This window comes from Anomaloglossus baeobatrachus, chromosome 4 (assembly GCF_048569485.1).
Source record: "Anomaloglossus baeobatrachus isolate aAnoBae1 chromosome 4, aAnoBae1.hap1, whole genome shotgun sequence".
NCBI lineage: Eukaryota > Metazoa > Chordata > Amphibia > Anura > Aromobatidae > Anomaloglossus > Anomaloglossus baeobatrachus.
The window spans coordinates 490,244,037-490,267,015 of record NC_134356.1 but is presented as its reverse complement, the minus strand read 5'-3'; the positions used below and the strand labels follow the sequence as shown (position 1 = coordinate 490,267,015).

General features: G+C 42.6%; 1 protein-coding gene across 1 annotated transcript in view; it reads right to left on the bottom strand.

Annotated features, from left to right (window-relative positions):
- MYO5A (myosin VA) overlaps positions 1 to 22,979 on the bottom strand; it is a 276,256-nt gene that overhangs the window by 154,622 nt on the left and 98,655 nt on the right. The window contains exons 2-5 of the mRNA XM_075345778.1: positions 10,914 to 11,024; positions 7,739 to 7,910; positions 6,619 to 6,763; positions 4,252 to 4,408 (exon numbers count right to left, since the gene is read on the bottom strand). Coding sequence (XP_075201893.1) covers positions 4,252 to 4,408; positions 6,619 to 6,763; positions 7,739 to 7,910; positions 10,914 to 11,024 — 585 coding nt within the window. The remainder of the gene's footprint in view (positions 1 to 4,251; positions 4,409 to 6,618; positions 6,764 to 7,738; positions 7,911 to 10,913; positions 11,025 to 22,979) is intronic.

The following is a 22,979-nucleotide window of genomic DNA, read 5'->3' as shown; positions in this document are numbered from 1 at the left end:
GTGCAGCAATTGTCCTTTCTTCAACCACAAACAATGATAATTTCCCATCAGTTTTAAATGCAAACCTGACAACCAGCATTGCTGCACTCCTGTTGTTACTTTGACATAACCAGTCATAAAACAGAGTACAGAATTGGTAATATAAGTTTAACCTCTTCACCCTCGGCCGATTTTCCGTTTTTCTTGTTAGTTTTTTTTCCTTCCCTTCTTCCAAGAGCCATAACTTTTTTATTTTTCCGTCAATGTTGCCCTATGAGAGCTTGTTTTATGCGGGACAAGTTGTACTTTTGAATGTAACCATAAGTTTTAACTTATAGTGTACTGGAAAATGGCAACAAAATTCCAAGTGCAGAAAATTTGCAAAAAAGTGCGATTGCACGATTTTTTTTGAGATATCTTATTCACCATGTTCTCTATATGGTAAAACTGATGTGTCGGTGTAATGACTCAGGTCAGTAAAAGTTCGTAGACACCAAACATGTATAGGTTTAATTTTATCCAATGGGTTAAAAAAAAATTCAGAAGTTTGTAAAAAAAAAAAAAAAAAAAAAAAAAAAGGGCACACTTTTTGCCCCATTTTCCGCGACCCGTAGCGCTCTCATTTTTCAAGATCTGCTTATTTTTTGCATCTCGAGGTACCATTTTTAAATGGTACCATTTTTGCGCAGATTCTACGTTTTGATTGCCTGTTATTGCATTTTGCACAAAATTTGTGGTGACCAAAAAAACTTAATTTTGGAGTTTGGATTTTTTTTGCCGCTATGCAGTTTAACGATCAGATTAATTGATATTATATTTTGATAGATCAGGCATTTCTGAACGCGGCGATACCAAATATGTGTAAATTTTTTTGACCCTTTAATTTTCAATGGGGCGAAAGGGGAATCATTTGAACTTTTAGGGTTTTTTTTTAATTTTTTAAAACTTTTTTTTTATTTTACTAGTTCCCCCTAAGGGACTATAATGATCACCAGTCTAATAGCTCATTTATTTCTGCTGATCACAGCTACACAGCTGAGAACAGCAGAAATACACACCACTTGTCATTGACAGCAGCTGGCCAGGTGAAAAAGGAAGTGACTCTAGCTAGCTACAGGAGTCATCACATGACACTGCTACCATGACAACCATCAGCTCGCAGTCATCACGTCACTGCGATGCCGAAGGAGCCAGACGAGTAAAGATTTACTGCCACCGGCATTTAAATGGCGCTGTGGCATTTTCGCAGTGCCATTTAAGAGGTTAACAGGCACTGATGGAACGCGGATCCACTAGTGTCTGCAAGGCACACATGTCAGCTGTACAAATCAGCTGACACGTGCGCTGAACCCCACAGGCAGCAGCTAGCGGGGATTACACTATGGTAGTTTAGGACATAATATTACTGCCCATGGTCGTTAAAGGGTTAACAGTCCATAATAATGAAACAATGACTACTTATTTACAATCCCATTTCTAAAAAGATTGGGACAAGGCCATGACTACAATTGCGTACCATCCCCTCTTCTTTTAACAAGAGAGTTTGGAAACGTCTGGGATGTGAAGAAACAATTGCTGGCGTTTCAGGAGAGAAACATTGTCCAATTCTTGCCTGATGTAGTATTCTAGCAGGTCAACAGTCCTGGGTCTTTGCCATGTTTTTGTTTCAAATGGGCCAAATGTTTTCTATTGGTGGAAGGTCTGGACTGCAAGCGGCTGATTCATCACTAAACCCTTCATTCAAAACCTTTGCAATTTTATGTTAAGGAACATTTTCCTGAAATTGTTCCATCATTTTTATACACAGCTGATCAAACTGGTGAACCTCTGACCATCTTTGCTTCTGAGAGACTCTGCCTCTCTGTCATGCTCTTTTTATACCCACTAAAGCAATGTGTACATGTTGAGTATTTGGTGAGTTTTTTACCTTAGTATTTGTAACCAAGGTTGGAGCATTCACAGGAAATAGTATAATAGAAACATGCAACACTTCTGCCTTATATACCCACTCTTCGTTTTGGCTACAATTATGGAGGTAATAAACTTGTAAACACTCAATCTGTGCACATGGCCTAATGTGACCTAGTTGTAGAACAGCTGGGAGACCAATTTTCATTAGTACTACTTACTTTTTCAACCTTAACTGTCTTTTTTTTTTTTTTTTTTTTTTTTTACATGTAATGCTGCCAATTTCTAAATTAAATATTTTTTCTAATGAAATGGAAAAATGTCTAAATTTTAACTTCAGATGTGTTCTATGTTCGGTTGTGATTAATATATAGCTAGAATATATCTCCAAATCATTGCATTCTTGCGTTCTTTACACAGTGTCCCAACTTCTTTGGAATTGGGGTTGTAAAAATATACGTCAACTATTACATTTTGAACGGAAAGCCTCCATAAAAGAAAGTTTTGTCACCTAAGAAAAATAAAACATAGTTCTGCCAAATAGGAGACATTTTATCCTATAAATATCATTACCCTGAGCTCTCCTGTGCTCGGCTCGGCCTAGAAATGTGCAGGGCTACCTCAATCCCTGGGATTATTGTTACAGAGGTTACAGAAGACAAACTGTGCAAAATGTTTAATTAAATGCTATTGGAAGAATCAATTTTGGACACCGATACATGCATTTAAGTAAAAAAAAATAAATATATAACATCCCCAATTAGACTAAATAGTCCCAAATTTGGTGAAAATCGGCATGCTCAATGCAGTCTAAGGGCCCCTTCACATTGTGTTATTACCTACGTTCACTGGTTCCGTCGGAACTTCCATCTAAAACCCGTTTTGTGGGGGATTTGGATGAAAGCTCTGATGGGACCAGTGAACGTAGGTAATAATGCAATGTGAAAGCGGCCTAAAGTGTGTGGGAAAGAAAAACCCGGCCTGTTGGATAGCCAACATCTGATCTTTGTGTTCTCTTTGAGATAAGGCGCTCTCAGAGGAGTCTGAGAGTGAGGCCTAAGACACACGGCATGAAAATCGGACAGAGTAGAGTGCGATTAAACATCGCATTCCACTCGGACCAATATTAGCCTGTGTGTCAGCATCCATGAGTGATGCTCATGGACCGAGGAAACAATCGCAGCATGCTGCGATTGTAATGCGAGAATCTTTCTCTCGCACCCATTCAAGTGTATGGGGCGAGAGAAAGATCGCACTGCACTCGCATTACACCGGTGTACCGCAAGTGCAGTGCGAGAATGGCAATAGCCGGCTACGGAGGAGAGCGGGACATAAATCCCTCCCTCTCCTCCTCCGTGCTGGCCCGCCCCCTGCAGCTGAGGTCCGATCTCATGATCAGACCTCAGTCGCAGTGACACTCGGCTCCCGCTGTGCTGCCAGTGCGAGCAGAGTGTCATGCAATGATCGCATTAGTCCCCTGTAGCCCCGGTCTGACTCTCTGATACAGAACACATGATTACACGGCCAAGATTATAGGAATCCTTTAGACTATCATCAATAATTATGTTCATGATCATATTAACACAGAGATGCGCCCTGGAAAGCAAGATCACCAGTCAGAAACTAACCTGTTTTGGACATGTAATGAGGGCAAATTTAGAAGAAATGGAAATGCTACTCAACATCATCAGTGGTTAAAGAAAACAGGGAAAACCAAAAGGCACATTTGGCTATCGAAAATGACACAGGAATGAAAAAAATTGGGCAACTGAAAGAAGCCGAGGGAAACAGGGACGCAAGGCGAGAACTGGCCTACACAGACTGGCCTACACAGTATCGAAGGGATGGTCACGACTGAACGGATAAAATCAGAATCAAATATTTATGGGGAATGAACTGAAAATAGACATTCACCGTATGCTCCTCTGTGCATCAACAAGAGAATAGAAAAGCTCAAATATAATTACATTTCTGAAACTATTCATGTTTTAATTGTATACAATAACTAGGGTGCAGTCACCCACAACCAGTGGAGGTCAGGACTGAAGTTATTCTTCAACAGAGGAAATGAATGTAATTTCTCATTAACATGTGACTGTGTGTAGTGAGGTATCGGCAGTGAGAACAGTGTCTGGTGACCACGCGTATTCAGCTCTGCTCAGCAAGACCTCAAAATGCTTATTAGTGATTAAAGGAATACCATGCATACACCCTATGGAAATCAGCAGTTCTCAAGTTACTCAGCACTACTCTTACCCATCTTAGAGACCCACATACACCCAATATACAGATAGAATAACCCTCTGGATGGTAAAACATTGCAGCATGACCATTTCTGATCAGCCAGATGTAGAATTCACCTACCTCCATGATTGGATTAGAAGCCAGCACCTTTTCTTCCACATTTGCTTCACTTTCGGACCCACTGACTGTAGCAAAGTACCTCATTGCATATTTAGCGGACACGGTCTTCCCAGCTCCAGACTCCCCACTTACAATGATGGACTGATTTCTCTCATCCCTGTGAGACACAAACAATCAAACAAACATCACATTATGCTGCAGAAATGTTCAGGCCTGGAGAGAAGTAAGGCCTCATTCAGTAAGACTAAATACTAAAAAGAAGAACGTATGATGGTAAGAACTTACAATTTACACTGGTCAGCTGATAACAGAGAACAAAAGCTCAGGTAATCAGCTGGTCTAGTTGGACATAGGGACAACACCATGCAACACATTTTATATTATCATGTTTCATAAGCTGAACTCATATACTCCTATGGCTCTGCGGTCTGAGCACAGACATTGTTCCATAGACGTGTGACTGTTTCTGCAGATTACACATAGACTTGTCAGTGTGATTTGTGTCTGCAGCGACATCTAGGCATAATCCTTTCACCCTTGTTTCGTTTTAGCTGCTAAATGGTTGTATATATCTTGTACATAGGAGTCATTCAGATTTTTAATATTCAGAACCCAGTTCTGTCAAGATATTAACACTTTCCTGTCTGGATCCCTGGTCTAGAACATCATCCGTAGAGCGGTGCTATGAAAGCTGAGCCCCCGCTGACTCATTAGCGGAGCTGGCAGTAACAGAGGGCTGTGTCAGCACACCGTGGCATGCCCAGGGGGGCAGCTACAGAGTTATTCCCTCAGACAATGCACACATACTAAACATACCTAAAGGCCATGCACATTAATATCTGTAGGGATCCTTTGCATCATCCTTTGATACAGGAACTATAACAAAGGGACAAATCTGTGCAATCCTACAATGGTCAGGGCGAAGGGCTGGAACGCATAAATCTTACAAGAATATGAGTAACAACTCTGCGGCTAGGTTGTGCGCTGAATACAGAGAATACCCTTGATGTCAGGCGCTCAGTTAACGGTTGCGTCATGGGTGGAAATTTGGCTCGTATTAATTTCTGGAGATGCTTCATGTAGCTAAGCAACTAATCCATTTAATATTTCATGTATGCCATGTCAGTACAAGCTCAGCTAGCAATCACCCAGACATCATCCATTGCTTCCTCAGCATCAACATTATATAGTCCTAACTCTACAATGATCTGGAGAGAACAGAACAGAGAAATTCTGCCAGCATCCCCATCCCAATGAACATATCACCCTTTTCCCAGACGCCTTGATAATTTGGTGCTGATGCAACAGTGACCCAAAAAGAAAATAGCGGAAGACACAAGAAAAAACAAAACACTTTATAGATGTTTTAGGATGGTTGAAAATGGGGGCCTGGAAATGGATAATATACTGTATATAAAAATGCCAGGCACATTCACAAGCAAGAAGCCAATATTCTGACCCAGAATGTGATGTCGGCATAGATCTAAGGGGTACTTCTCACATAGCGAGATCGCTGCTGAGTCACGGTTTTTGTGACGCACCAGTGACCTCATTAGCGATCTCGCTGTGTGTGACACTGAGCAGCGATCTGGCCCCTGCTGTGAGATCGTTGCTCGTTACACACAGTGCTGGTTCATTTTTTGGACGTTGCTCTCCCGCTGTGAAGCACACATCGCTGTGTTTGACAGCGAGAGAGCAACGATGTGAATGTGCAGGGAGCAGGGAGCTGGCGTCTGGCAGCCTGCGGTAAGCTGTAACCAAGGTAAATATCGAGTAACCAAGCGAAGCGCTTTGCTTGGTTACCCGATATTTACCTTGGTTACTAGCGTCCGCCGCTCTCAGGCTGCCAGTGCCGGCTCCCTGCACATGTAGCCGGAGTACACATCGGGTAAATAAGCAAAGAGATTTGCTTATTAACCCGATGTGTACTCTGGCTAAGAGTGCAGGGAGCCAGCACTAAGCGGTGTGCGCTGGTAACCAAGGTAAATATCGAGTAACCAAGCGCTTGGTTACCCGATATTTACCTTAGTTACCAACCGCAGCATCGCTTCCACGCATCGCTGGGGGCTGGTCACTGGTCGCTGGTGAGATCTGCCTGATTGACAGCTCACCAGCGACCATGTAGCGACGCACCAGCGATCCTGACCAGGTCAGATCGCTGGTGGGATCACTGGAGCGTCGCCAAAGTGTGACGGTACCCTAATGTTAAACAATGCAAATGCAAAGTAGAACTTGCTTTTGGCAGCCACACAGTGTCTACATTAAAACCCACATGTGCTACCATTTTCACACAAAAAAAGATAAAGCATAATAAACAATAGTAATAATAATACATTTACAAAGATGTTAACTGTCCTGGAAACACACCTGGCCATTTGCTTATATGCTTCTTCTGCCACTGCAAAAATATGAGGATCCATGTCCCCCATATTCTGCCCACTGTACGCATTGATGATATCGGCTCCATAGATTGGCAATTGTTCATAAGGATTTATCGCTACAAGGACAATACCTGAGGAAAAAGAAATAACCAAACTGAAATGTCAAAATAGTGAAAAGACTACACTATTATGGGTAAGTCTTCTCTAGTGTAAATGCTGTCATCAGTGACGTGAATGTGCAATGAATGACACACACAGATCAAAGCAATCACACGTAAGGGAGCTCTGCCCTTCAAGTCATAACCACAAATCTTATAAATATATACAGGATAAGAGTTCACTAAAATCTGGAAAAAAAAAAAATATAAATATATAGTGCCTATATATAGATAAATAGATAGATAGAGGCACTATACAGCTTATAGGGTTATGACACCACAGCAAGAACCTCTCGACGTGCCAGAACAGACAACTGCTCTGAAAAACCCATCAGAAGAATGTTTGCTGAACCCAGTAACCATACAATGTGTATGGGGTGTTCTGAACTTCTCCTGAGAGCAGATGCTGGGGAAAAGAGGGCTCAGACATGTTGTACTTTAATATGCCCGATCGATTCATTCTGAAGGAAGGTCAGATGCCACCTGATGTGTTTGGCAGTGGCTTATTCTGCTCTCACTACTGAGAACAATAGCAGTTCTCATAATAACACGAAATCTAAAATGTACGGTCAATCTCTTACTTTGATGAACCCAACATTGCAATACATTATATAGACCGTAGGGTAGCTACATTTTCAGGTATGGGGTACACTCAAAGTACAGTACATTATCACCTTATTATCTGAGCCCCATAAGAATTGTCCTGGTTCTATATAGAATCTATAACCAGTGACTCAGGACATGGAAGCACCATCACACAATGAAGTTCTCATAACGCAGTGACCCATGCTTGTAAGTACAAAGCTAGACTTAGTCATCTCATAGACACATGAGTTTACAATCATAGGAAGACATCACCAGAAATGAATGCAGATAATGATCTCACCGATGAATTTCTATAAATAATGATGTATATCATAAAGGTAAACTGGACCTGCGTGCACTCACCGCAATATGTGTAAATAAGCTTGGAGTCTATGAAGCGGACCTTGAGGTTGTGCAGGACGGCTGGTTCATGAAGGTAACTCAGGGCAGTGAGGTCATTCTCCCCCACAAGGATATCAGGATTTCTCAATGGTGGGAGCTCCTTTGATTTGACATCTAGACGATATTCTATATTCTATGACACAAAATTGGAAAAATTTTAATAAAACATTCTGAAAGGAGAACAGAACAGAGACCAGCATGGGGTAAAGCAACAAAGCATCAGGAGAGTGGGTTGGGGCAAGAAAAGCGGTTTTTAATTTTGCCCTCTGTGCAGTGGAAAATGTTCAGACAAATCTGTACCAAAATCCGTGTGACTCTGCAGATTTGAAGAGAACCAGCCAGCAGGATTCTCATATATAAAGTAAAGTCAGTGCTATACTGGTGCTAGGAGGCTGAATGGAAGCATACATTTTATTCACAGATTGGAGGTTCTATTTCAGAAATATGCGCAAGTAAAGTTCCATCAATGCACTGCTGTTTGATTGATAGCAGCTACAGAATATCTAATAGGTGGGTTTTGCTATCTATTCCCACCCCTGTCTGCCTGCCTGGCCTGTGTAGATATTAGACTGTATGGATTGCACACCCCTATCACGTGACAGAAATGACTCATGCCTGGAAGGAGCCCATACAGTCTAGCATCTACCAAGGCCAGGCAGTAGACAGGGGCGGGAATAGATGGCAAAACCCGACCCACATATTACATATTCTGTAGCTGCTATGAATGAAATAGCAGTGCATTGCTGGAACTTTACTTGCTCATATTTCTGAAATAACACATCCAATCTCTGAACACAAGCTATGCTTACACTCAGCATCCTAGCACCAGTATAACACTGGCTTTACTTTATATATGGAAATCCTGATGGTTGGTTCCCTTTAAAAGGGAACATGTCACCAGATTTTTCCCTCTGCAACTAAAACTCCCACCTTCTGCATCTCCTCTGCTGCATTCTATGAAGGTGTGCCTTGTATCAGGCCCCCTTTTCAGACCGCAAAAACAACTTTATAAATATTACCTTTTCGTATGTAAATTTTTTAGTAGGGCCTAAAGGGCGGGCTCTCCTTCTCCTTCGTTCCCCCCTCCTGCCGCTGTACGCTGTCCCCTGTGTTGATTTGAATTGATGACGACGGTTCCGTCATCCTCCACGCTGTGCCGAAGTCTCGTGCATGCGCAGTTATCGTAGGCCACTATTGCGGGCCTGTGTACAATATCGCGCGCCCGGGATGTATTTGCTCAGGCACAAGATTATGGGCGGGTACTAGCATGACGCTTTGTGGCGCCGTAAAGCATTCAACTGTAGTAAAGCCATGACGACATCCTGCAGCGGCCACTCCATGCACGGACGCTATCACGGAGGAGTCAGTGTGCGGACTGCAAGAAACAGCAGGGGGCAGTGCGGGCACGGAAGAGAGGCGAGAATATCTTTTATTGTGTGTAACGTGATGACACCCGACGTACAAGACGACCCCTGATTTTTGAGAAGATTTTCAGGGGTTAAAAAGTAGTCTTATACGCCGGAAAATACGGTAGCCATTTTTGCGCTTTTATTCCTGCTGCTCTAGATTATCCAGAGTTCTGGAGTGTTTTGCTCTTAAAATCCACCATACAGTTCCAGAGATATGGGCCTATTTAGTGATCATTTTTATAGTCATTGCCAAGGCGTTGTGGCTCATGGGATTCTCCAGGAGTGTCTTTTACTCACTTTTAATTATTACCTTATGAGCACCGCTCCCCTGGTAAAGACAATAAAAATTTGTACTAAATAACAAGTGCCCCTATCTCTGGAGTCATAAAGCAGATTAAAAAAAAAAAAAGTGACCTCATCAGGGGAGCAGTGGGAATAAAACAACAGCAAATACTGGCCACTTCTGACCTGGCAAGGGACAGTGACAGGTCATTATTAAAGGGGTCTTCCAGCACCTAGATAACCTCTTCAGAAAATAAAATAGGCCCCACTGAAACTAAAAACAGCCTTTTGTTTTCCCACATTAGTGTTGCGGCCACTAAAGGGTTTTGCTTCCCTCACACTTCACTCAGATGAGACTCAGACGTCCGGAGAGGTGTGAACACTTTAGGCCATTTGCGGCCATTGGTTACCTGCAGCCCTGACATGGTTTAACGAAGTCACGCACATGTCGACTGACACGGCACCGGTCCAGAAAATATAACCTCTTTTTTTTTTTTTTCTTCTTTTCAGTGGGCCCAGTTTCATTTAAGAAGGGGTGGTCCAAGCAGTGGAGAACTTCCTAACTAACATCCTCCACAGTCTGAACCGCTCATCTTCAGCTGAACCAGGTCACTGGAATGCACTGCAGAGAGAACCATTTAACTCAACATCTAAAGTTTGCACAGTTTTTTAACCCCTTCACAACCAAGGGTGTATATACACATGTCCTTGGCCATGTCTGTCCCTTTAATGTGGGCTCCGATCTATCCGTGCCATTTAGCCCCTTAGATCGCGCAGTCAAACTCTGCTGGCACAATCTAACACATTCTGGCGGGGATAGCGCTCTTCCCTACTGCCATTGACAGCCCCATGACACGATCACGGGGCACCAATGGGTTGCCATGACAGCGTGGTGTTTTGATGATGATGTGCTTCCTGTGAATGCCAACAGAGCGCCGCCACTCACAGGAGATCAGCATTTCTGCTGATCAGAGTGATGTATCAGTAATGTCTGATTTTGCCTGTACACACCATGAATTGTAAGGCAAAGTGGAATATGTTGGCGCTATGTAAATAAACATTATAAGCCGTGTACTGACATTTTGTGCAAAGTAACTAAGCAAACGTATTTTTGGGATGGAAAAGAGCAAGATAGATAAAGAAACTTTAACAGATTCTTTTAGGACCAGTAAAATGGACTTATCTTCATTGTAGTGATCAGGGAAAATGGCCACAAGGAACTCCGAATCTACTCGGCCAGGCCATAAAATGTAGGACACCTGAAGGGAATGGTCTACATACATGGAGTGCAGAGCTTACAGGCAGGAGTCTAAAAATCACTAATGTTATATGAAGATAACATCAGGACTGGAAGATTGTACAAATGAGCACATTTCTCACAAATCACAGCTAATAAATGTGTACATCCCATAATGCCCCATCACATCCAAGCTGGCATCTCATACCGTGCCTTCCTCAAGCTGTAGGTGAAGGACGGTGTCCCCAGGCTTATAATCCTTCTGAATCTCGGCCGATTTCCAAACCTCTTCTGGATCTGGGATCCATACCCGGGCATGCTGAAATAACAGAAAGAGATTACTTAGGATCCAGTTACAAGTAATCAGAGTTTAGGTTAATACATTGGTATGTCAATTAGAAGCACTTAAGGCTGTGAAATCATTAAAAATTATTAAAGGGTTATTCCCAACATTGAAATCTATCACCAATTCACTGATCCAGAGAACGGAGCATTGTCCTCGGCTATCTCCAACAGTCCCATGGAGAATGAATGGAGCGGAGGTGCGTGTGTATAGCCACGGACTGTGGGAACCCCTGTGGATAAGTAGTGACTTTTAATGTTGGGAATAACCCTTCTAGGAAAACACATTTTAATCATCTACATCAAATGCTGCGGCACAAACCCCAAGAAAAAAACAGCATGGAAAACTGCTGACATGGCGCCTGTCTGATCGATGCAGAAGCTGCAGAGCTGATCATTCTTGATTTGCTGATAACACAAAGCTTGGCATACAGCAGCCAATACACAAGTATCTATAAAAACACATCATAAGGCATCTTAAGAGACAAAACTTGATTTAATGAGACCAGGGAACAATTTTATCCCTTTTCCATCTGAGTCTTTTTTTTTCATATACAGTATATCTACTAAAGGAGTAAGAAGCTGGACGGTCGCACAGCTCATCACCCCCTGTGCCCAATAAGACCCTGTGGACTTCTTACTGTTGTCTGGATCATAGAGAGCTGGTCGGTTATGGTGATTATATGAGGATATGTGCAGGTAGATAATGTGTGGCATGGGTAAACCCTGCCTATCTTGCACCTGTATTTATTAGGGGATCTTTCGCTCTTTTAAGGCTTTACTTAATTAGACGTTTTGCAACATGAACGAAACATGAATTTGTCCAATATTTTTATTTATTTTTTTTTAGACTAAGTGGCATGTTGAAATTAAATTAGACCAGTTGACAATAGCGCGCCTGATTATTGTCTGGTGTATATAAGCTGCCGATTACCAGACAAATGAGCAAACACTTGTTTGCTGGGTAATTGGTATGATTTCATAAATGATCATCGTCAGTATCACCAGCACATCGCCCCTTCTAAACAGATAAGCTGCTGATAATGTTATGCTGTATGGGAATAGACAGATCATATTAATGATTGATGTGTTAATTACTGGTAATCTGTAGGCCCATGTAAACAGTCCAATAAAAGAGTGCCATATAAGTGATCGGTGCTTATTAATGGGCTGAAATCGCCTTTAAACCACATAAGCTAAACCTCAAAATAAATATCTTTATTAATAGTATTGATTTAAAATATAAACACCATATGTCTTTCAGACAACAGTAAACAAATACAGAGTGAGTGAAAGCTTAGTTGAAAAATAGAAAGGCGTGAGAGAATGAGTAATAGATCAGTGACAGGTATCTGGTTTCATAGAACCTAATCTAGATCCTTAAATGACCCTTCCTACCAGCGGAGGGTGTCATAATGTTTAGGACCCCCCCCCGCTCCATATTGGAGCGGGGGGGGGTCCTAAACCAACAACTGAATGTGCAGTGAGCAGGGAGCCGGCTTCTGGCAGCCTGCGGTAAGCTGTAACCACAGTAAACATCGGGTAACCAAGAAGTCCTTTCCTTGGTTACCCGATATTTACCTTAGTTACTGTGCCGGCTCCCTGTTCCCTGCATAGGTAGCTGGAGTACACATCGGGTAATTAACCTGATGTGTACTCTGGCTAGGAGTGCAGGGAACAGGGAGCCGGTAATGGCAGCGTGAGAGCGGCGGACGCTAGTAACTAAGGTAAATATCGTGTAACCAAGAGAAGTGCTTTCCTTGGTTACCAGATATTTACCTTAGTAACGCTTCCACACATCGCTGCTGGTTGATGGCTGGTCACTGCTCGCTGGTGAGATCTGCCTGTTTGACAGCTCACCAGCGACCATGTAACGACGCAGCAGCGATCCTGATAAGGTCAGATCGCTGGTCGTGATCGCTGCTGCGACGCTATGTGTGACACCACCTTAAGGCAGCTCAATACAAGCCGCATATAAAGTAGTTAGAAAAAGCTATCACTGTGTACTGCTGGATAAAAACAGCATAAAGCCCTGTCGCACACTGTTTTTACCCGCGTTTTTTTTGCATTTTTGCTGCAGAACTTTCTTCATACAATGGTTGTAACCTTTCTGCAGACATTCCCCAGCAAAACCTACGAAAAAAAAAAATAGCTAATGGTAAAAAAAGCCATAGATAAATGGTAAAAAAAACGCAGGGATCAACCTGTGGAAAATAACGCATCAAAAACACAGTAAAAAAGCGTGTGTTTTTCGGTGCGTTATTGGTTCATTTTTCGAACACAAGTGCGCTAATCTTTCAGACTCCGGAAATTTCTTGAGAATAATCCTTTTTCTAGTGCGCACAGGGCCTAAATGTCCATAAAAACAAATCCGTATAATGGAGCAGGTGGAGTCCCCCTTTGGGCCGAGTTCTAGCGGTGTGAATCTTTTTATGTGCATACAAAGGCATAGTCTACCAAGGTGCTTCCATCGGACTATGTGATAGAGCAAAGAATATATGTGAGTATGCTTGAGGCTATGTGCGCACGTTGCGTCGTGTCCCTGCAGAAATTTCTACAGGGATTTGACAGCACATGTGCGCTTCAAATCGCTGCAGTAACACTGCGTAATGAATGCAGTGTGTCCGCAGAAAAAAAGCCATTTCATGCGCTCTGGATGCAGCCTCTCCCATAGACAGAGCGGGGGCTGCATCCAAAGTGCACGGAGTAAGTGACATATTGCTTTTTAGAACGCAGCGATTTGGAACAAAATTTTGGCATCGAAATCGCTGCGCTCTCAAACGCAACGTGCACATGGATTATGCACAATCTACATAGATTACGCAGGGGACGCAGGACGCATGCATTTACGCTCCGGTGCAATACACAGCGTAAATGCATGAAATTCGGCAACGTGCGCACACAGCCTCAAAGGGGTATACTCATCTCCAAGATCCTTTCCCAATATGTAGTAATAATACAGAATTCGCAAATACCTCCAATTACAAATGTAGCATAGTTCTATTGATTAGCTATGTCGCTTACCTCATGTGCAGGGCATTGCAGTAGCTTAGGTAGCCATGATTACAACCACAAATATATTAGTGACAGTTATTTGGTTGCTAGTGGACATAACCATGGATATCTAAACTACTGCAATGCCCTGCACATGAGGTAAGTGACAGAGCTAATCAGAACTATACTACATTTCTAATTGGAGGTATTTGGTAATATTATTATTATTATTATTATTATTATACCTACTACATATTGAGAGAGAGGGGAGCCAGTACGATCTGAAAATGGCATGCATCATATAAAAAGTGCAAATTCACAGATTTATTCCAACTGTACTGTAATATAAATGAGATTTTTAGCAAATAATTGATCAATTCTTTGAGCCACCCCTGCCAACATCACGGCAAATCTCAATAGGGGGGTCCTACTCTATATTCTGTATTTCATGTGCCATGCGGCCTCCTAGATAAAGTTAAAAGCAGAACCATAATGGAGCACACATACCTGTAACCTGTATATATAACCGCTTCTATGTTGCAAAAGAGGCACTTGTGGATAGAGACCAGCCCAGGTCCCAGCATGTGGAGCAAGCTCTACACATACCAGGACTATATCAGAACTGACCCTCCCAGTGCCAGACAGCAACCATTGATAAAGGCGGACCAGATCCAAGTATGGTGCTTCATTAGCAATGCCTGTGGAAAGGGTGAGGCAACTGAATGTGTACAGCTACCAACAGGAGGAATATATTGCAAACCAAGATCAGGCGTGCATAGCATGGTGGTGACCAGCCACCAGACATTTGTAGCATTACTACAACCAAACAGAGAGAGAGGGGAGCCAGCACGATCTGAAAATGGCATGCATCATAAAAAGTGCAAATTCAAAGATTCCTCCTGTTGGTAGCTGTACACATTCAGTTGCCTCACCCTTTCCACAGGCAATGCTAATTAAGCACCATTCTTGGATCTGGTCCGCCTTTATCAATGGTTGCTGTCTGGCACTGGGAGGGTCAGTTCTGATATAGTCCTGGTACAGTTAGGTCCAGAAATATTTGGACAGTGACACAAGTTTTGTTATTTTAGCTGTTTACAAAAACATGTTCAGAAATACAATTATATATATAATATGGGCTGAAAGTGCACACTCCCAGCTGCAATATGAGAGTTTTCACATCCAAATCGGAGAAAGGGTTTAGGAATCATAGCTCTGTAATGCATAGCCTTCTCTTTTTAAAGGGACCAAAAGTAATTGGACAAGGGACTCTAAGGGCTGCAATTAACTCTGAAGGCGTCTCCCTCGTTAACCTGTAATCAATGAAGTAGTTAAAAGGTCTGGGGTTGATTACAGGTGTGTGGTTTTGCATTTGGAAGCTGTTGCTGTGACCAGACAACATGCGGTCTAAGGAACTCTCAATTGAGGTGAAGCAGAACATCCTGAGGCTGAAAAAAAAAGAAAAAAATCCATCAGAGAGATAGCAGACATGCTTGGAGTAGCAAAATCAACAGTTGGGTACATTCTGAGAAAAAAGGAATTGACTGGTGAGCTTGGGAACTCAAAAAGGCCTGGGCGTCCACGGATGACAACAGTGGTGGATGATCACCGCATACTTTCTTTGGTGAAGAAGAACCCGTTCACAACATCAACTGAAGTCCAGAACACTCTCAGTGAAGTAGGTGTATCTGTCTCTAAGTCAACAGTAAAGAGAAGACTCCATGAAAGTAAATACAAAGGGTTCACATCTAGATGCAAACCATTCATCAATTCCAAAAATAGACAGGCCAGAGTTAAATTTGCTGAAAAACACCTCATGAAGCCACCTCAGTTCTGGAAAAGTATTCTATGGACAGATGAGACAAAGATCAACCTGTACCAGAATGATGGGAAGAAAAAAGTTTGGAGAAGAAAGAGAACGGTACATGATCCAAGGCACACCACATCCTCTGTAAAACATGGTGTAGGCAACGTGATGGCATGGGCATGCATGGCTTTCAATGGCACTGGGTCACTTGTGCTTATTGATGACATAGCAGACAAGAGTAGCCGGATGAATTCTGAAGTGTACCAGGATATACTTTCAGCCCAGATTCAGCCAAATGCCGCAAAGTTGATCGGATGGCGCTTCATAGTACAGATGGACAATGACCCCAAGCATACAGCCAAAGCTACCCAGGAGTTCATGAGTGCAAAAAAGTGGAACATTCTGCAATGGCCAAGTCAATCACCAGATCTTAACCCAATTGAGCATGCATTTCACTTGCTCAAATCCAGACTTAAGATGGAAAGACCCACAAACAAGCAAGACCTGAAGGCTGCGGCTGTAAAGGCCTGGCAAAGCATTAAGAAGGAGGAAACCCAGCGTTTGGTGATGTCCATGGGTTCCAGACTTAAGGCAGTGATTGCCTCCAAAGGATTCGCAACAAAATATTGAAAATAAAAATATTTTGTTTGGGTTTGGTTTATTTGTCCAATTACTTTTGACCTCCTAAAATGTGGAGTGTTTGTAAAGAAATGTGTACAATTCCTACAATTTCTATCGGATATTTTTGTTCAAACCTTCAAATTAAACGTTACAATCTGCACTTGAATTCTGTTGTAGAGGTTTCATTTAAATCCAATGTGGTGGCATGCAGAGCCCAACTCGCGAAAAGTGTGTCTCTGTCCAAATATTTCTGGACCTAACTGTATGTGTAGAGCTTGCTCCACATGCTGGGACCTGGGCTGGTCTCTATCCACAATTGCCTCTTTTGCAACATGGAAGCGGCTATATACAGGTTACAGGTATGTGTGCTCCATTATGGTTCTGCTTTTAACTTTATCTAGGAGGCCGCATGGCACATGAAATACAGAATATAGAGTAGGACCCCCCTATTGAGATTTGCCGTGACGTTGGCAGGGGTGGCTCAAAAAATTGATCAATTATTTGCTAAAAATCTCATTTTTTTTTATTACAGTACAGTTGGAATAAATCTGTGAATTTTCACTTTTTATATGATGCATGCCAATTTCAGATCGTGCTGGCTCCTTTTTCTCTACTACATATTGGGATAGGCTCCTGGAGATGGGAATAGACCTTTAATGTGCACAAAGCAAGACTATTAATTGCATCTTATATTTTAAAAAGGAGAAAAGCTGCTTGTAGATGCAAATGTGTCTGACGAGTTCAGCTAGAACAAGTCACAAGACCGAGCAGTCAGAACTGGCTGATAGGTCATTATATGCTCAGTTGGGTAGATCACAATCTTATCATGAGTGTTATACACCATACAACGTGAGAAAACTACATTTTAACTACCAAAGTGATGGTTGGGCAGAGTATTATGTCCGGTGTTAATATTTTTTTTTTTTAACTAATTCCAGATTTTATAACATTAAATCTCATTCCCCATCCCCATTCCAGTAACAGTTTGCTCTAAAATCATCACAGTGTCTGATGGAAAAAAAAAAAAGCATAAAGCACAGCAAATTAATTCTTTGTTTTCTACCTTTCTAGCGGTTTTCTCCCATATGAGAGTTCCGCAATACACAATAGCAATCTACTCTGAATATGACAATTATTTTTTTTCGATACATTTTTCGGTGCGGATCTGTTGCACCGTTTTTTTTCAGTGTAGGAATTCTACAATATGAACAAAAAATTTCTACACGCTTTTCTTCAGGTTTCCCATTGAAACCTCCGAAAACTATTTTTAGAGCAGAGACACAGATTACAGCAATGTGTCACTTACTAGGCTACATTTTGATTTTATTAAAATCAGTGTTTTATCAGCAGGAGATAATCAATATACAACAATGTATTGTGTGCCTCCAGGTCCAACCCCACTACTAGCACTGATTAGAAGCTGTCAATATACAATGTATGCAGAAAGCTGTTAAATGAGTGGTGTGGGTGAGATTATATACGGCTCAGCATTCAGAGCTTTGTAGCATAGAAAACGGTGATTGTATCACAAATGCTGCACCCAGTAAACTAAGTGATACAGGACTTGAATCAGGATCTCTGTCCCTACATCATGCCGCTGTCAGATTACATTGATAAAACTTGCTGACAGATTCCCTTTAAATCACAGTGGGCAGGAGTTTTCATGTAGTCACAACCACTTTGAACTTAAAAAAAAAAAAAAAAAAAAAAGCAGCAGTGTTTAGGCACAAAAAAACACAACGGAAAAAAATGCAACATTCACTCTATATAGGAACATGGCCTGCCATTAAAAGCCTTATGGTTTAACACTAGAGGTCCCAGAGAGGGGTCATTTAACATTTCTACCATTGGAACCATATGGAGCTCGAAATTCCTGGGACTTCTAGTGTTAATATATTAAAGGGAATCTGTCAGATGGTTTTGTAGTACAATACTACTGTTATCTTTAAATAGGGCTTAAGGAGACCTTTCAGGATAAGCTTTATAGCTCTACATTATCCTTTTATCTTGTTGTAAGCTCTATAGAATTCAGTGTGTCTTGCACCCTAGTTAAGCATATGTAAATACAATTTACATACTCACTGCTCCCCCCCCTCCCAGTGCATTCACTATCACTGCTGAGAGGTGGGAGGGAGCAGAGCAAATTCAGTTCACATTTCCAATCACTGACCAGCACTGAGAGGAGGGAGCAGGGCATATGCAGTTTGTATTTACATATGCTTGACACTAGTCACTCAGAATTCTATGGAACTTACAACAAGATAACAGGAAGAGGTAGAGCTATAAAGTTACTGATTCGGAAAGGTCTCCTTAAACCTCATTAAAATATTACATTAGTATTGTACTAGAAAATCACCTGACATATTCCCTTTAATATAACTGACAAATCCCAGCACTGGAGCCATTTGATAATGACATTGTGGTCCTCCGAAGTCTCCGCATCCATACTGTGTATGTAGGGTTGTGGAAATTGTCAAATCAGGGATTGAATTATATATTTTTGATGATGAGTGATAATGTATTTATACACTTAAAAATTGAGAAATCCCTGAATTTATTTTCCCCAACTAAATGTTACCAAGAGCGAGGAGACCCTGAGGTCTTCTGCATGTCATCTACATGGTTTACACTGCTCTTCCACTAGTGTTGTTTTCCGCTCCATCCTCTATTACCGCAGATGTGAAAAGCAGAACCAGAAGGGATATATGAACAGTGCCGTCTTTCAGCCGAAGACAAAGATCACTTCTGCCTTGTGTCACCATGTTCCTGATAGGAAGCGATGCTGCATATTAGACCCTTTGTATCGGAGTCACCGGGGGAAGTAGCAGTACAGTTTACAGGAATACATGAAATAATGTTGAGTTTCTCCATATTAGCACCCAGAACTAATGTGTACATGATCAGATGACATTGGAAGACATGATGAAATCATCTCACCAACTCCCAGGCGGCTGCAAAGTCACCACAGGCAACGAAATCTCACAAGTGTCCAGGAAACACTTATCAGACACAATGTAATGGGGCTACATTTATCTTCTATCAGAATATGCAGAAACAACCACACATCGGAAGTCAACGAAAACTGATAATACCATGTAACGCAGCCTTTTATATTAGTTACAGCACTGTAATAAATTTAAAGGGACAGTGTAAGCACGTAGTAGAGCCCTAATCCCCGTGAATTCGGGCACTTGTCTTTTCACAAAAATGTCTGTCTCTAAGGCTGCTTTCACACATTAGTTTTTTGCCAAAAGGCACAATCTGGCAAAAACCTGAAAAAAACGGATCCGGCGTCTATTGCCGCCGGATCCGTTTTTTACCCCATAGACTTCTATTAGCGCCGGATTGTGCCGTATGGCCTTGCGTTCCATCCGGTTTTCGCCGGATATGGCAAAATTTGCTTGTCCGGTGGCCAGATGGAACGCTGAGGGGAACGTTTTTGTCTCAGAGAAAAAAACGTATTGCGTATGGCGTGTTTTATAACGGAACCCTATGGACGCCGGATCCGGCGTAATGCGTCAAAAAAACAAATACGGCCGCCAGATCTGTTTTTTTTTAACTGAGTATGCTCAGTATCACAACGGATCCGTCAAAAAACTGAAGGAACTGATGGAAAAAACTGATGCAAATGATCATTTTTTTCGCTGGATCCGTCGCATCAGTTTTTTTTTGCCGGATAGTGCCTGATGGCAAAAAACTGATGTGTGAAAGCAGCCTAAGATCACCATCATTAATAAAGATATATATATATAGATATAAATATAAAAATAAATATAGATATCCACCTGATGAAGATATTGTGTATATCGAAATGCGTTGTGGCTGATAGAAAACAATAAATTCTAAAAAAAATTAATCTAATACTGTGGCCTCCTTAGCGCTCTATCAGACCATGCTTCTATACTTTACTAAAAAAATACACCAGACATGCTCCGGGCGTGGTTTGTGCCTTCCCACTTGTATTCCAAAGTGTTGCAGTTCTCCAGAATGGAAAAAGCCTGAAGAATGATTACACACTTCTTTTAGCGGATTGGGGATTTTGGAAAAATTAAGTGGTTAAAAGATGATCAAAAGACCGAAGACTTTTTAAGGCGTTTTATGAGCGCTTTTTAAGGCCCTGTGCGCACTAGAAAATGAAATTTTCTTAACAAAATTCTGCAGGCTCTTAAAGATTTCCACACCTGCGGGAAAAAAAAACGCAAAAAATCTGCGCCGAAATCCGGATGTGGTATGTTACGTATTGTTGCGGATTTGGTGCGGAATTGCCGCAGGTTGTTCCCTGCGGGATTTCATGGTTCTCCCCGCTCCTGCTGTCCGTGGGGCTGAAGTCTCCAGGCCGTGCTTTTGTCCCACACGGCTGCCTTCGGCGCTCTGCTGTTTGCGATTCAGCTGTGCACTGCATAACTGCATATGCATGAGCTGGCCTGGAAGCAGGAGAGCAGTGTCCGGAGGCAGCCTCGCAGGAGAAGGTAAGTATAGGATCAGCGGTGACGTCAGTCAGCTTATGTGCAGTGATCGCTGGAGTCCTCAACCTGTCACTGCAAAGCACATCAGTGAAGTCACCGCTGATCCTGGCAGCTCACTTCACTTGCGTCCTGACCCTCACAGGGAGCAGTCATGGTCTATGACACTCACTGTGAGTGCCAGGTGTAGCAGAGCTGGAAGCGTCGTGGGACATCTTGTGGATTACGTCAGACCTGGAGGGCTGTTATTAGGGGTTAATAAAGTGGTGAAAGAGGGGGCTTTTTGTCTTTTATTTCAAATAATTGATTTTTGGGGTGTTTGTGCTTATTTACTTTCACTTACAGTTTAGTGATTAGGGGGTGTCATATAGACACCTGCCATCACTAAACTAGGACTTAGTGGCAGCTATGGGCTGCTGCCATTAACGCCTTCATTTCCCCGATTGCCACCGCATCACGGCAACGGGAAGAGCAGGGAAAAGTCCGGGACTGTTGCTTTTAATGGATGCGGAAATTCCGGGCGGCTGCTGGCTGATATTTTTAGGCTGGGGGGCTCCCCATAACGTGGGGCTCCCAATCTTGAGAATAGCAGCCCCCAGCTGTGAGGCTTTATCCTGGCTGGTTATCAAAATTCGGGGGGACCGCATGCCGTTTTGTTAATTATTTATTTATTTTACTGTGCGCTATAGACCCGCCCACCGGCGGCAGTGATTGGTTGCACTGAGACAGCTGTCACTCAGCGTGGGTGTGTGTCTGCCTGCAACCAATCACAGCCATCGGTGAGCAGGGAAGGCGTGAATACGAGATGGAATAATGAGCCGGCTCTATAAGATGAAAGAGCCGCTGCGGGAGCAGTGTGACAGCCGCCCGGTCATCGGTGAATATGAAGCGCTTGCTCCTACCCCTTTGGGCCAGATTCTATTCCCCATAAACTTTATATGGGTAGCAGCATCTGGCCAGATACCGGGGATCAATCCTTCGCCGACCCAGAGTCAGTGGATGATTGAGCTGCCAGCCCTCGAAACAGCAGGGACCTGCGGAAAAGAAGTGACATGCAATTGTTTTTGCTGCGGGAATCCCACAGCAATACATGCAGCTATCAAGATCCGTATAGTGCACTCAGCATTATTTTTTCCCATAGGATTTGCTGGTGATTCACTGCAGAGATGTTACGAGCATTTTCTGCAGCGAAACATGCAGCAAATCCGCAGGAAATTCGCAGCAAAAAGCAGCAAGTGCGCACAGGGCCTAAAGGCTGGTTTCAAAATGCAGCCACCTGAAAAAGAAAAAAGTCATCATGTGCACATTCCTTATGCTTGCATTATAAACAAGTACTATGTTTTCAGAAAGTTGCTTCTCCATGAATTTTTGAAAATGGCCACTTCAACTTATAGAAATAAGGACCTTTTTTTTTTTTTTTTTTTAATTAAAAACAAATAGCAAATTTGGGATACTGTATAGCAGGGATTTGCCCCTCCCCAGGTCCAGTGCTGAATCTCCTCTGCTGCTCGCAGTGTCTTATTGCTGACATCACATCCACAGCGCTGCAGCCAATAAGAGAGCGCGTGCGTGCGTGTATATATACCTGGCCTTGGTATTTCCCTTGTCATATCTTTAAACTCATCAAAAGGTTAGATATTGACTAAAAGGGCCACTTAATGTGGTGGTCTTCTAAAAAGAGCCACTCCTTTGCTAGGTCCTTCCCGGTGGGATATCTGGCTAGTTTTCTGTGTTGAGACTCCTAACAGAGGCTCCATGGACTTTTTTGATTTGCATATTTCCCAGGGGGCAATGCACCTAGGATTTCACTGTGCTGAGCGCCTTCGCTGGCTGCTGGCAGTGTTTCCTAAGGCTGGTCTCCCCGAGATCAGTGATTGTTTTGTCTTGCTGGTTTACTAGGCATTGCTCCCACCTAGCCAGAATCCTACTCCACACTGATGAGGGGCAATATTCCGAAACAGCTGTCTGTGGATGCAGGGCCGGCTCCAGGTTTTTGTGGGCCCCGGGCGGAAGAGTCCCAGTGGGCCCCATCCACACGCAGACACACATA